We start from the raw sequence: 13,929 nt of genomic DNA on the forward strand, positions 1-13,929 counted from the left end.
ACAAGGGCAAAACAAAGGAGAAAATAACCTGAAATAATGAAGGTGGCGGCAGCTTATTTCATCCAGCTGACAAATTCAGGGCAGTATCTCTGCCTCGTTTGTCAATCATAGAATTCTAAAGTAATATGACTGCCGGTGGAATGTTCATTAGCTTATTTAGCCTTTTTTCTCAGAAAGGAAATCTGATTCGGAGGATAGGTTTGACTGTTAGAAATATTTTAACAAATAGATATGGTAGATATTTGTTCAGAAATTAAACCAGCTAAATCTATAGCTCCAAGATTTGGATAAGAATATATTAATGCATATTTTAGGGTAAAATTACTTTATCAAAAACTATTCAACGGCAAAAAGTTTATTAAACTTTGTACTATTTTGTTTTTCCCAAAATTGATTACGTTAAGCAAAAATGGTTCCAAATGAAATAGTGACAGACAGTCTTTTAATAAGTCCTGGTAAACTTTCAGTCTTTGGGGGCTTCCCAGAAATTCGAGGAAGTGAATGACTGGAATGATGGGCTAAAAACTCCTTTTGCTGGTGAAAAGTTTTCCAATTTCTTAGTTTCAATAGAATTGAAAAAGGACCTAAGGGAATTGTCAGCTGAGAGATCATTTAGAATCACTTTTTGATAAAAGATAACTCATTTATTTTTGGCATGCCACTCAGGAGGAATTCCTAGAACTAAGTGACATCAATTTAGCCCAACTTTTTCAAGTCCCATCTACATTTCTGTATGAAGGTTTTCAGCACTGAAAGCTACAAAAATGAAAAACACTGAAATGAATGCTGTAAGGTCTCTTATTCTAACAGTGAATGACAAATCCATGGATCCATGAATTAATGAACAAGCCATCTTATTAGGTGAATCTCCAACAGTATCTTATTTTTATATGTAATAAGTATAAAAATGTATAATAATGTTTGACACATTATATACAAATAACAATTGAAAAAATAATCTGTTAGCCATTTTGGTCACAGAACATGTGAAAATTTCAATTGATATCAACAATTTTTGTAGCAGAGAAGTAGACGTCTGTGATCAACAAAAGGCTTTAGGACATAAAAATACTTTCATTAGAACAGAATTATGTGGTGGAAGTGAAGTAAGAAGATCTAAGAAAACATGGAAAGTTTCTGCACTTTAAAAAAAAAAAAAAGGTGCTTGCAGACCAATAAATTTTTGGTTACCAAAGAGGGAAGGGTGAGAGAGGGATAAACTGGGGTTTCGATTAACATACGCACACTACTATTAATATATATAAAACCAACAACAACCTACTGTATAGCACAGGGAACTATACTCAGTATTTTCCTCTTTCTTCGGCTGCACTGTTAGGCATGTGGGTCTTAGTTCCCTGACCAGGGTTCAAACCCTTGTGCCCTGTAGAGGAAGCACAGAGTCTTAACCACTGGACTACCAGGAAAGGCCCTACACTTACTATTTTGTAATAACTTAGAAGGGAAAAGCGGGTTTCCCATGTAGCTCAGCTGGTAAAGAATCCGCCTGCAATGCAGGAGACCCTGGTTTGATCCCAGGGTCAGGAAGATCCCCTGGAGAAGGGATAGGCTACACTCCAGTATTCTGGCCTGGAGAATTCCCTGGACTGTATAGTCCATAGGATTGCAAAGAGTTGGACAGGACTGAGCGACTTTCACTTTCATAAGGGAAAAGAATATGAAAAAGAATACGTATATGCATAACTGAATCACTTTTCTGTACACCTAACACAACACTTGTAAATCAACTCAACTTCAATAAAAAAATTTAAGTGCTTCTTCATAAATGGATACTACTAGAAAGAATCAAATTTGCTCTAGTATTTAGACTTTGGTGGGAATGTTTAACAGTAATACAACAGTTTTATTTTGTTTTAAATTTTTATTGGAGTATAATTGCACAATGGTTTTTAAACATCAATACAGTACTATGGAAATGCCATCTTTAAAAACCCTGTTGAAAAGTTTGGATGGCCTCTTAAAAAGCAATGAGGGGCACATGCATTTTCAATCTTTCTTCAGTGTTTATATGAGCAAAAATATTTGAAGATTACTTATTTATCAGGTGTTAATTGTTTTCCCTCTGTCTCCCTTTCACCACTATAGGAAAGTTACTTATAGTGTGACTGGGGGAAAGAAGAAGGAAGCAAGGAATATTTTACAGTGAGAAGCAGGAATTGTTCATAACCTTTTTTTGACAATTTCAGAACATTGGGTATATTTTTATGCATATTTCTAAAGAAAACGACATACTGACTTTGGGAGGTCTCCGCTCAAGACGGCGATGGAGGAGGATCCCCGGGTCATCTCCTCCCACAACACACACAGAATCTGCAGCTATAATACATATGGGACAATTTCCTCTGAAAAAACCTAAAGGCCATCTAAGCAACTACAACACATTGGCCAAGGCTTCCCAGGTGGCACAGTGGTAAAGAATCTGCCTGCCAATGCGGGTGTCATCCCTGATTTGTGAAGATTCCCCAGAGAAAGAAGGTCCATCTAGTCAAGGTTATGTATGGTTTTTCCAGTAGCCATGTATGGATGTGAGAGTTTGACTATAAAGAAAGCTGAGCGCAGAAGAATTGATGCTTTTGAACTGTGGTGTTGGAGAAGACTCTTGAGAGTCCCTTGGACTGCAAGGAGATCCAACCAGTCCATCCTAAAGGAGATCAGTCCTGAGTGATAATTGGAAGGACTGATGTTGAAGCTGAAACTCCAATACTTTGGCCACCTGATGCAAAGAGCTGACTCATTTGAAAAAGCTGTGATGCTGGGAAAGATTGAAGGCAGGAGGAGAAGGGGACAACAGAGGATGAGATGGTTGGATGGCATTACTGACTCAATGGACAAGAGTTTGGGTAAACTCCGGGAGTTGGTGATGGACAGGGAGGCCTGGCGTGCTGCAGTCCATGGGGTCGCAAAGAGTCGGACACCACTGAGCATGCACACACACACATTGAGCCAAGGAGACAAAGCCCCCATAGAAGCAGGCAGGAGGAGCTGGGACAAAACCTCATCATAAACCCCATCCCAGCATGGCCACCCACAAATCAGAGAGAACTCAAAACCTGGAGCTGCTCCCTGAGGAGGGAGGAGTTGAACCCCACAGTGGGCTCCCAACTTGTAACACTTGCATCTGAGAGACAATACCCCGAAACATATAGCTTTGAAATCCAACAGGGCTCAAGTCCAAGAAACCCACAGACTGTAAGGAACTGAGAAATGCCTCTTAATGGGGTCTTTCATGACTCACCTGACACGGGGCTCAACGCAGAGACAGAGGGTCCGGAGGCATCCAGATTTGATACGACTCAAGTTCATTTGCTCATCTTAAAGCGTCTGAGTTTAGACCCACACAGAGGCCTGCTGGCTGGCGGACACCATCTTTTACCCTCATTCTCTTCCTCACGCTGGTTAGTGGATACCATCTTTTTTCTTATTTCCTTCTTTCTCCCAACAGGCACCATCTATATTCTCTCCCTCTGCTATGCTCTAGAGCCACAGTACCTCCAAAAGGGGAGCTTTCAAACATGGCCAGTGCCCCAGTTTTTGTGGCTGCTCAGTAGCAGCTACCCCTAGATTGCTCGGCTCTGGAAGTGGGCGGGACTTATGCGTGTAGGTCCCAAAGGAGAAAGAGCAACCAATGGAGAAAAAGTTCTTAAACTGCTTCCGCCCTCAAGAGACAGGAAGAGGCTTTAGCTCCCTGGAGCACAGACTTTCTCTGTTAATTAAGCTTTCTAGCTGCAACCCAAAGGGCAGGTTTCTAATTAAATCCACGTGTAAATGCTATTTACAATCCTTTCCAGAGCTCTCCAAGGGGAGGTGCTAACTTCATGCTCTCCTTGGACAAACCAAAATGCCAGAATCTCCCAGAGGGAGGCTTCACACGCTTCTGGTGGCCGGGTTTTGAGGCTGCCTCCCAGGAGATGCTGCTGGATTGCAAGGCTCTGGAGATGGTGGTGGGGATGGGGGTTAACTGCTTTGGAGTCCTCTGGGCCTTATAACAATGGGAGAGACTGTTCTGGCAGGCTAGCACCCCCAGAGCACTGCACAGACTATAGACTGAAACATTGCCCTGACTTTCTATGAAAGAGGCCTATTTGCTTCTTCTGGAGCCTGAGGGGTAGCCTCAGGTTTGCCAAGCACAAGGAGACCTAGAGAGGTGCTCTCAGGGAACCCAGGCAGTTGGATGCCATCTTTATTTGCTCTCTCCTCTCGCCACACCTTGCTGATGGCCTCCTGGAGAGGAGTTTAGAAACTCATCTGGAGCCCCAATTTTTGTGACTACCACTCTGGGGACACCTCCAGATGGCCTGGCTCTGGCAGCCAGTGAGTCTTCCACTTGTAGACTGTATGTATTTGCATACTTTAAAAGCTGCTGCCTGAAGGTATGAATTCCAAACAGCCTGAATCTAGGTGCTGACTGAGATCCCTCCCCATTGGAACACCTGCAGGTTTTGGCACACCCTCAACTAATGGGAGCCATTAAAAATAAAAATGCTGCTGCTAAGTCACTTCAGTCGTGTCCGACTCTGTGAGACCCCATAGACGGCAGCCCACCAGGTTCCCCGTCCCTGGGATTCTCCAGGCAAGAATACTGGAGTGGGTTGCCATTTCCTTCTCCAATGCATGAAAGTCAAAAGTGAAAGTGAAGTCTCTCAGTCGTGTCTGACCCTCAGCAACCCCATGGATGCAGCTTTCCAGGCTCCTCCGTCCATGGGATTTTCCAGACAAGAGTACTGGAGTCGGATGCCATAAAAATAAAAATAGGCTGTCCTATATAGCTCAGGGAACTCGACTCAGTAATGCTATGCTGCTGCTGCTAAGTCACTTCAGTCATGTCTGATTCTGTGCAACCCCACAGACGGCAGCCCACCAGGTTCCTCTGTCCCTGGGATTCTCCAGGCAAGAATACTGGAGTGGGTTGCCATTTCCTTCCCCAATGCATGCATGCGTACTAAGGCGCTTCAGCCGTGTCTGACTGTGCGACCCCATGGACAGCAGCCCACCAGGCTCCTCTGTCCATGGGATTCTCTAGGCTACAATACTGGAGTGGGTTGCCATTTCCTTCTCCACAATAATGCTCTATGGTGATCTAAATGGGAAAGAAATCCAGGAAAGAGGGGATATACGTATGGGTAGAGCTGATTCACTTTACTGCACAGTAGAAACTAACACAATATTGTAAAGCGATTCTACTCCAGTAAATTTTTTTTAATAATAAAGTACAATAAAATAAGCTGCTTGGACAATCACAAAAGTTTAAGAGACAACCAAGAGCTGGGGAGGGTTGAAAGATACAGGTCATCCCCTATATGGGGCCACTTCTTCAAGACTGAGAGAGCTCTCTGTTTTATCTAACACATAGAAAGCAATGTACAGAGACAAGGGAAATGAAACAGAGAAATATGTTCTAATCAAAGGAATAAGACAAAACTTCAGGGGAAAAAAAAAAAACACCTTAAATAGATATAAGTAATTTGCCTGATAAAGAGTTTAAAATCACGGTCATAAAGATGCTCACCAAACTCAAAGAAAACTGAGCGAACACAGTGAGAACTTCAACAAGAAATAGAAACTATAGTAAAGTACCAAACAGAAGTCACAGAGCTGCAGAAGACAATAAGTGAACTGAAATACAGTATTCTGACTTTGAAGTTGGGTAGTGTTTCACACCTACAGTCTAATGATACATGTTGTCCTGTTTTAACAATTATGATAGACTGGAAAACGCACCATCAGGACTGAATCCCTACCTCATTCAGTGGCAAACCAAACTAGCCCCGTCCAGGCAGCAGTGACCCATCCTCCTCAAGCTGATGAGAGCCACTGTCAACATGCCAGCAATATTCCCTCATAAAAAAGTGAATAGGAATACATTGTACAAATTCCTTACACCTTACAAATCCATTATTAGGCACAGCCAGGGAAGTTTTCTGGGAGAAAAAAATAGCCACGCTCTGCTCAGAGAACAAGATTTCCAAATGTTCTGGTTTCTATTCAAGAATGTCTACAGCTTTCTGTCCTTTCTCTTTCCAAAGAAATGATATAGTAGTTAGACAGGAAAATGAGTGTGTGTGCAGGGTGAGGGTGGGGATTTGTGTGCATATATTTACATGTGTAATAAGATATTTCCATGTAAATATTTCACTGTTTCCATTTCTATTATGTATCCTCCTTTTATGAAAAATAATATAACTGGGGCTTTGGCTCATTATCTGGTCCTCGGCCTTGGCCCCCATCCAGGTATAATTTTCAACCTGCTCACCATTCCAAATTCACTGAAACGGAGCCTTGCCTGCAAAGCAGTGTCCTCAAGATGCCTATTGTCTCCATACTGTCTCTCAAATCCCTTGAGGGGAAATTCACAACAGCTGCAACTGCTTGGATTTACAAGAGGAGTTCATTGGCTATGCACAACTAGCCTTTTAAAATGACTCATCCAGGGAATTAACCATTACCATGCACTGTATTTGATTAATTGTTGACAAAAGTTAACCAAATGTCAATATTTTGCATTCAAGTAAACTGAATACATTCTTAAAAAGTCTTATCACGTGCCTTTGTGCTAAGGATCCCATGCTGCCCAAGGCGGATGTGGACACCAGGCAATTGCCTCAGATTTAGATAATGAGTTCTTTGTTTGCTCAAGATTCTGGTATTAAACTTGGCCTCATACTTACATCTGTTTTCCTGATGGGCATTGAAAGCAGGCAATGGGGATGCACAGTGAACTAGAAAATCACTGCCCATTAAATCACTAGTCTGATGAAGTAGGAACAAGGCAAACAGTTGTGGTGGGAAAGGGGACTTGAAGAAGCAGGAAAAAAAGTCTGAGAGATCAAATCTTGTGGTATTTGGGGGGAACTATAACTAGTTCCAGCTTTTAGCTCAAAGGGTAAAGAGAGGTCAAATCATACAACCTTTGTGCTCTGCTAAGGAACTTGTAGCTTATTCCATGAAGTGAAAGTCACTCAGTCATCTCAGACTCTTAGCAACCCCACGGACTATAGAGTTCATGGAATTCTCCAGGCTGGAATACTGGAGTGGGTAGCCATTCCCTTCTCCAGGGTATCTTCCCAACCCAGGGATCAAACCCAGGTCTCCCCCAATGCAGGTGGATACTTTACCAGCTGAGCCACCAGGGAAGCCCAGCTTATTCCATAATGAGTAATAATTTAAAAACTGTAAGCAGTGGCAAGATCGGGTTAGTCCTTTCTGTCATTCAGTCTCTTCTTTTCCTGCCTTGTATTAGATTGAACTGCATGAAACTGCTACCTCGTGGGTTGAAAGTAAACAAATATTGATGCTCTCATAAGGGTCAAATTAATACTTAACAGCACTTTGCAATTATATTTTTAATTGTGTTTATTGGTTAAATGTCTATCTCTGTGGCTAGATGGTAGACTCCAGAGCCGGACAATTTTGGTTCATAAGCTCTTATTAGCTGTGTGACTCTGGATAAGTTACTTAACCTCTCAGACTTCTAGTTTCCTTGTCTCTAAAGTGGAACACTATTCCTGAGAGTTATTTTGAACATTAAGGAGTTAATATATATCAACGCTTGAAATGGTATTTGAGATACAGTAAAGTGAGAGTCAGTCATGGATGACTGACTTTCAATCCCGTGGATGTATAGTCCGTGGGATTCTCCAGGCCAGAATACTGGAGTGGGTAGCCGCTCCCTTCTCCGGGGGATCCTCCCAACTCAAGGATCATACTGAGGTCTCCTGCATTGCAGGCAGATTCTTTACCAGCTAAGCCACCAGGGAAGCCCGAGATATAGCAAGTGCCACTAAAATATTGATATTGGCTATTATTATTATCCTCATCATCAGTTATTACTGTTATCATCAGCATCAGCCTCTTCATCACTTTCAAATGCCTTTGTTGACTGTGAAGAATGAGGAAAGTAAACCTAGAGCTAGAAACTGGAAGCACCTTCTTTTTGTTAGATTCCACAGGTTTTGAGTCTTCTTCCCTTAGCTTAAGTTCAATAACTAATCCTAGAAGGATATTTCCTCAACCTTTTAAACCTGCTCATGTAGTATTAAAATCCCATACCTGAATTTCTGAATTATACAAAATACCTGCAGTAAATGAAAATGAGTTATGTCAGTTTATTTTAAAAAAGACAAAATATCAACAGCCTTTCATAAAGCACTGACTTACAACCAAAAAATAAAAACTTCCTTCGTGGGATGTACTTTCCTCATCTCCCAAGTGAATGTTGAGAAAGACGCTTATAGCTAGCTCTAGTATTCTGCTTTTCTACGAATTAACAAATACAGTTTGCCTCAGCATGTAACTTTTCCCCAGTCAAGCCAACAATCTACTTCAGTATACAATGGCACATTATCCTGCTGCCTTTTCTCATGCAGGATTCTTGCTTTTCACTGGATACTCATTAGGTCAATATGCTGTCCACCTTTAGAAGCTGCAGTGCTTCTTGATGGTACTCACCTGCATGCAGGGATTCTCCTTATCCTCCCAACAGCATGATTTCTCAAGTGAAGGCCACTAGTCACACCCAGAAGAGCAGGATTTACAAAAGAGATGCTGTCCTTTATCTTCCAGTATCTCGTTCTTGAGATTAGCATTTTAGTGTTTATTCATTAGTTTTCTCACAATATTATCTCATAACCGTAACTACCACTGATTGAGAACTGACATGCCAGATACTGTCCTAGGCACTCCAAGTGTATTCTCTCAATTACCCAACCATCTATCTATACATATGTATATACATACCCATATCTACAGATATACTTAAGTATACATATATATTGGGTTGGCCAAAAAGTTTGTTTGGGTTTTTTATACAATGTTACAGAACAGTCTGAATGGATGTTTTGGCCAACCCACTATGTACATACACACATATATGTATGTATACACACACGTGTGAAACTCAAAGTGTTAGCTGCTCAGTCATGTCTGACTCTTCTGTCACCCATGGACTGTAGCCCATCAAGCTCCTCTGTCCATGGAATTCTCCAGGCAAGAGTACTGGCGTGGGTAGCCATTCCCTTCTCCACTGGGATCTTCCCGAGCCAGGGAGACTTTTCATCATCTGAGCCACTGGGTGTATGCATATATACATACATATATGTATATATACACCCAGTGGATCAGATGACAAAGAATACACACACACACACACACACACACACACACACACACACACATATAAAACTATACGATTACGAAGCCCATTTTACAGAAGGAACAGAGAATTAGAAGGACTTAATCATTCAAAGTGACATAGTTTGTGTCAGAGGCTGAAAGTGAGCCAGTCTTTCTGCATTTTTTAAACACTTTGAGTACAATTCAGTGTTTACGGTTTCTGAAAAGCAATGAATCCAAGAAGCTTTTCAGGAAAAAAATGCAAAATAAGCAGTATGATATTTTGGGAATAGGATTTAGAGAAAAATGTCCTGGGTCCCTTCCTGGGTCCTGCTGATCGCGGGTGGGATATGCCCTCTTGAGCAAAATACTCACCTTTCCCTGAGACTTCAATTTCCTCTTGTAGAATAAAGAGTTTAGAGCAGATAATCTCTAAGGTTTCTTTTGGCTCTAAAGAGAAATGATTTGCTTTGGAAAGGCATTGTTTCTACAATGAGGATAAATGCTCAGAATTCCAACTATTCTGAACAAAAGGTAACATTCTCTCCTGAAGCAAAAAAATAACTATCATCTAGCCATCCTTCAGATCTCAGTTTAGAGAGTAGGATATTAGCCTAACCTTCCCTGGGATCCCTCCTTCATACTGTATCAACACAGCACAGCCTGCGATTACAAATCGCTTTGTGTAGCTAGACTGTAAGTTCCTAGAAAGTAGGCACCATGTCTATCGGCCCACTGAACCCCTGCCTGGTGCCTAGCACAGGGCTTGGCACAGAGAAAGTGCTCAGGAACATCTATCAACCAACTGTATTTTAAAAGGGGCTCACGGCTTCCAGGTTTTCAGTACTGGATGATATAGAGCCAATATTTCTTTCTGCCTTTCCAAGCAGTAAGACTCTAGTAATGAGTCTTTCAGGTCATGGGAAGGTTATAATTTATTTTCTTAGCTCGTAGCATGCAGGAGAAACCAGTGATGAGCAGAGCCTACCACAAGTGTGCAAAGCACAACTCAGAGTTCCGATACCACTTTCTCCCATCCCTAAGAAACAAATATCGAAGATGATAACATCAACTTTTATATCAATGAACTGGATCTAGCTGAAATCTTGCACATAAGGAAGGCTTACTAACTGAAGCAAAGGGATGGATAAATGAATCCTTTTGTGCTTGGTGTTCCTGGCTAGAACCAGCAGCCAAAGCGCTTCTGTCCCCTCTGCTGAGGCTGCACTGATGGGCCCACCCACTGCATACATCTTAAAGACAGCTGTGCCTTTCAGCCTGGAATGCACAACTGGTGGCAGCCACAGGGACTTGGGTAACTGGGGGCAGTGGGTTTGTGAACCGCCTCCCTCTCTTCATGCAGCCTGTCCCCTGGGATGCAAGATTACAGTGCCCAGGAATGGTAGGGGCTGGGCACAGCATGGCTGAGGCTGCTGGGCAGCCACTCAGCAGCGGCTTATTGGCAGGGAACAGCTCAGTCTCGGACCACACGGAAACAGACGTGCTGACTACAGCATGCAGCAAAGAAAACGAGAGCTTCTGACTGTGTTTGGTGGGCTTGAAAGGGTGGAGGGAAGGAGGGGGCGTCAGGGAGGCTGCCAAGCTGTGCTGTTCATGGAAGTGTGGGAAGACTCAAGGGGAGGCGTTTTGCCAACTCAGAGGCAGTTGGGCTGACTCTCTACAACCCCCCTTTTTCCCCGCTTAAATGAGAAATCCTGCTGGGTGGAATGGGAACGGGGCCAAGAAAGGAGTGATTCTGCTGGGCAAGCGTGGATGCTTGCACCCAGGAAGGGTGTCCGCCAGATGGGATCAGGGCCAGTGGGATGGGGGAGGGGAGGAGGAGAAGAAACTGAGGGAAGGGAGATGAGGGGCAATGAGAATGAAAGTCAGTATCAGAGATTGGGACCAGCAGATGCCACCACTTATATACAGCAAGGATCAATAAGGTTCTACTGTACAGCACAGGAATCTATACTCAATGTCCTGTGAGAAACCACAATGGAAAAGAGGATTAAAAAGAGAATGTATACATGTATAACTGAATCACTTTGCTGTACAGCAGAAACGAACAACATTGTAAATCAACTACACTTCAATTTTAAAAAACAAATAACAGCAAGTAGAAAAAGCAAAAAGAAATGTTCCACGAGGAGAAGAAAAGAGAGAAAAACAGATCAGGTCAAAACTGGGAAGTTCAACCCTGGAAGAGCCACGTTTCTGTGTTACAGAGCAGACCTACCTACCTTCCAAATGTCAAAATGAAACAACATTCACACGAAACAAGCAGTGAACAGACGCACCGGACAGTATAAAGTAAGCCTACTGCCCGGAAATTCTCCTGGTGGGTGTTAATTTCCATGGGAATACATTTTTCCCAAGCAGCAAACCACGGAAGAGTTGTTTAAAAAGAAACAAAAAAAACCTCTAAAAACCATGCTGCTTTTTAAGTAAAGTAGAACAAATAAGATGCTGTCACAGAAAAACCACACACTACTTCTAAATAGTCGATATTTCCTAAAATATAATTTAAAACACAAGAATCCTAAGTTGTTTTTCTAACAAAATATTAAAATTACAAAGATATTATGGTAAGGAAACCTAGAGGTAAAATTACAGATGTCAAAGAAGTGAATTCCATTTTGAAGTGATGTCACTTTTAGAGCTTTTTGATGTTCCTTTGTGGAGACTTATGAGGAGCTAAAAGACCATAAAGTGAATGTTACATTTTTTGGTGACAATCCCACAAGCTCCAGGTGCCCTGAGGACCAGAATCCCACTTGTTTCAATCTCTCACAGAGGATGAAGCATATTTTGACAATTTGGCTATTGACTGATTACAAATAAAAAGCCCCAAACCTTCCCCCTTCCCAGATCTGGATCTAGGCTTCAAGAGGTCCTTGAAGCCTTCCACTTCCTCTTGGAACTCTGTGCCCACCACGTGAACAAGACTGGGGGGCCTCATGGAGTCTGAGAAGCCACATGAACAACACCCTAGAGGTCCTGGGCAAGCCTGGGCAAGTCCCAGGTCCCCAGCTAGCTGATGTGCAAACAGGTGAGAGAACTCAGGTAAGATCAGCAGGGCAGCCAACCCTACTCAGGGTCAACCACAAATTGAGGACCAAACGTGCTGCCCAACTGATTCACTGATTCATAAGCAATATCAAATACTCTTGGGACTTCCCGGGTGGTCCGGTGGTTAAGACTTTGCTTTCCAGTGGAGGGGGAGCACGTTCCATCCCTCGTTGGGGAACTAAGATCCCAAGTGCCTCATGGCCAAAAAAACAAAATAAAAACGAAGCAATATTGTAACAAATTCAAGAAAGACTTTAAAAATGGTCCACATTAAAAAAAAAAATCTAAAACCAATACTAAATTCTTTGTGGTTAAGCCATTGAGTGCGGGGCTCCTTTCCTACAGAGCAACAAGGCAACTGATACAGTTGACACAGACCAGACACTCACCTGTGCATTCGTACTGGAGACCTTTCCCGTAATAGCCCTTCTCACAGATGCACTCAAACTGACCCGTGTGAGTCCCACATTTGCAGCTTGCCATCTGGTCACAGCAGTCTTTGCCGGCTTCACACAGATAGGAGCAATGGGACATATCCTCTTGAATAAAACTCCCAGAAGGCAGATCTACAAGCACATACGACAGGGAGGTCACAAAAAAAAGGAATGAGCAGTGGAATGTTACATTCTCTTGTTATGAGGAAATATCTTTTCATTTCCGTCAAATTCCCAATCGCTCCCCACTCCCATCCGAATAGCAAAGTGTGTGATTTGCACAAGCACAGGCTGGGGATTTGGTGCGCCGGTTAAGCTCTTTCAGTCTGGGACCTCATCCTCAGTTCTCCAGGCCAGGCAGGGTCAGGCAGAAATTGAGTCGTTTCAGTGAGGAATCTCCAGATGCAGCAGGAAGTTATGCAGTCGGTTCTCCAGGTCAGTCTCCTGGCTTCCCCACCAGCATGAGGTCAGGCAGCAGTAACCAGATTTCTAGAGTCCCTGCTCAAATAAACAAATAAAGCTGCAGCCCTGACTGCTGCCTAAAGAGTGTTGATTACGGGCAACTGGCTTAAAACACATACCTTTACTTCTATAATTATTTGATTGAAGACTGAAACAATGGCACCACACACGTTGAGTCACAGAACTAGGATCTGGTTTGTCTCTCAATTCTAAATAAATTTTCACATGTAAAAGGTGACCATTACTGATTACTCGAGCCATGCTCTGAAGTGAGCCATGCTGGGAATTCAAGAACCCAGGCAGAGCTGTCCTGTTCTGAAAGTGACTTAACAGGGCAGGGTAAAGTTGATTATGACTTACCAAGAATCGATGGCCTAGAATCAGGCACACAGTAAGTTCTATTTACCCTGTGGAAGAGGTTCAAAAGTCCCAGCCTAAATTTCAGTACTAGGTCCATGGTGGTAGGCCCAGATACAGTGATGGGCTCACAGTAGGAGCTCAAATGGGTGAGTTTCAGCAATACACATGAACTGCTAATGAATACCCAGAAAAGAGACAGGTGATGGCCTCAGTTACGGAACATCTCTCTCAACGCATTAAGACCCGAACAATAATAGACAGGGACAAAGTAAAGGGAAGAGTCCAGCCCTAAGAGAAAGAGACTAGTACAGCCAAGTACCCTATTAAAGCCCCACGCAATAGACTGTGGTGTGGGTATGCAACATGGGCACCCAGGAATTACCTCTGAGACACAGGTTGATCTGGAAGTCTAGGGAGCAAGAAAAATGGAGCTGTAAGATTGGTGCACTGGCATTTAGGTCTGGAAGAGATA

At 42.8% G+C, this 13,929-nt stretch overlaps 1 protein-coding gene across 1 annotated transcript in view; it reads right to left on the reverse strand.

Annotated features, from left to right (window-relative positions):
- Nucleotides 1–13,929, reverse strand: part of SVEP1 (sushi, von Willebrand factor type A, EGF and pentraxin domain containing 1) — a 211,963-nt gene that overhangs the window by 157,132 nt on the left and 40,902 nt on the right. Inside the window, exon 3 of the mRNA XM_027550488.1 lies at nt 12,591–12,767. Within this exon, the coding sequence (XP_027406289.1) occupies nt 12,591–12,767 (177 nt within the window). The remainder of the gene's footprint in view (nt 1–12,590; nt 12,768–13,929) is intronic.

This window comes from Bos indicus x Bos taurus, chromosome 8 (assembly GCF_003369695.1).
Source record: "Bos indicus x Bos taurus breed Angus x Brahman F1 hybrid chromosome 8, Bos_hybrid_MaternalHap_v2.0, whole genome shotgun sequence".
NCBI lineage: Eukaryota > Metazoa > Chordata > Mammalia > Artiodactyla > Bovidae > Bos > Bos indicus x Bos taurus.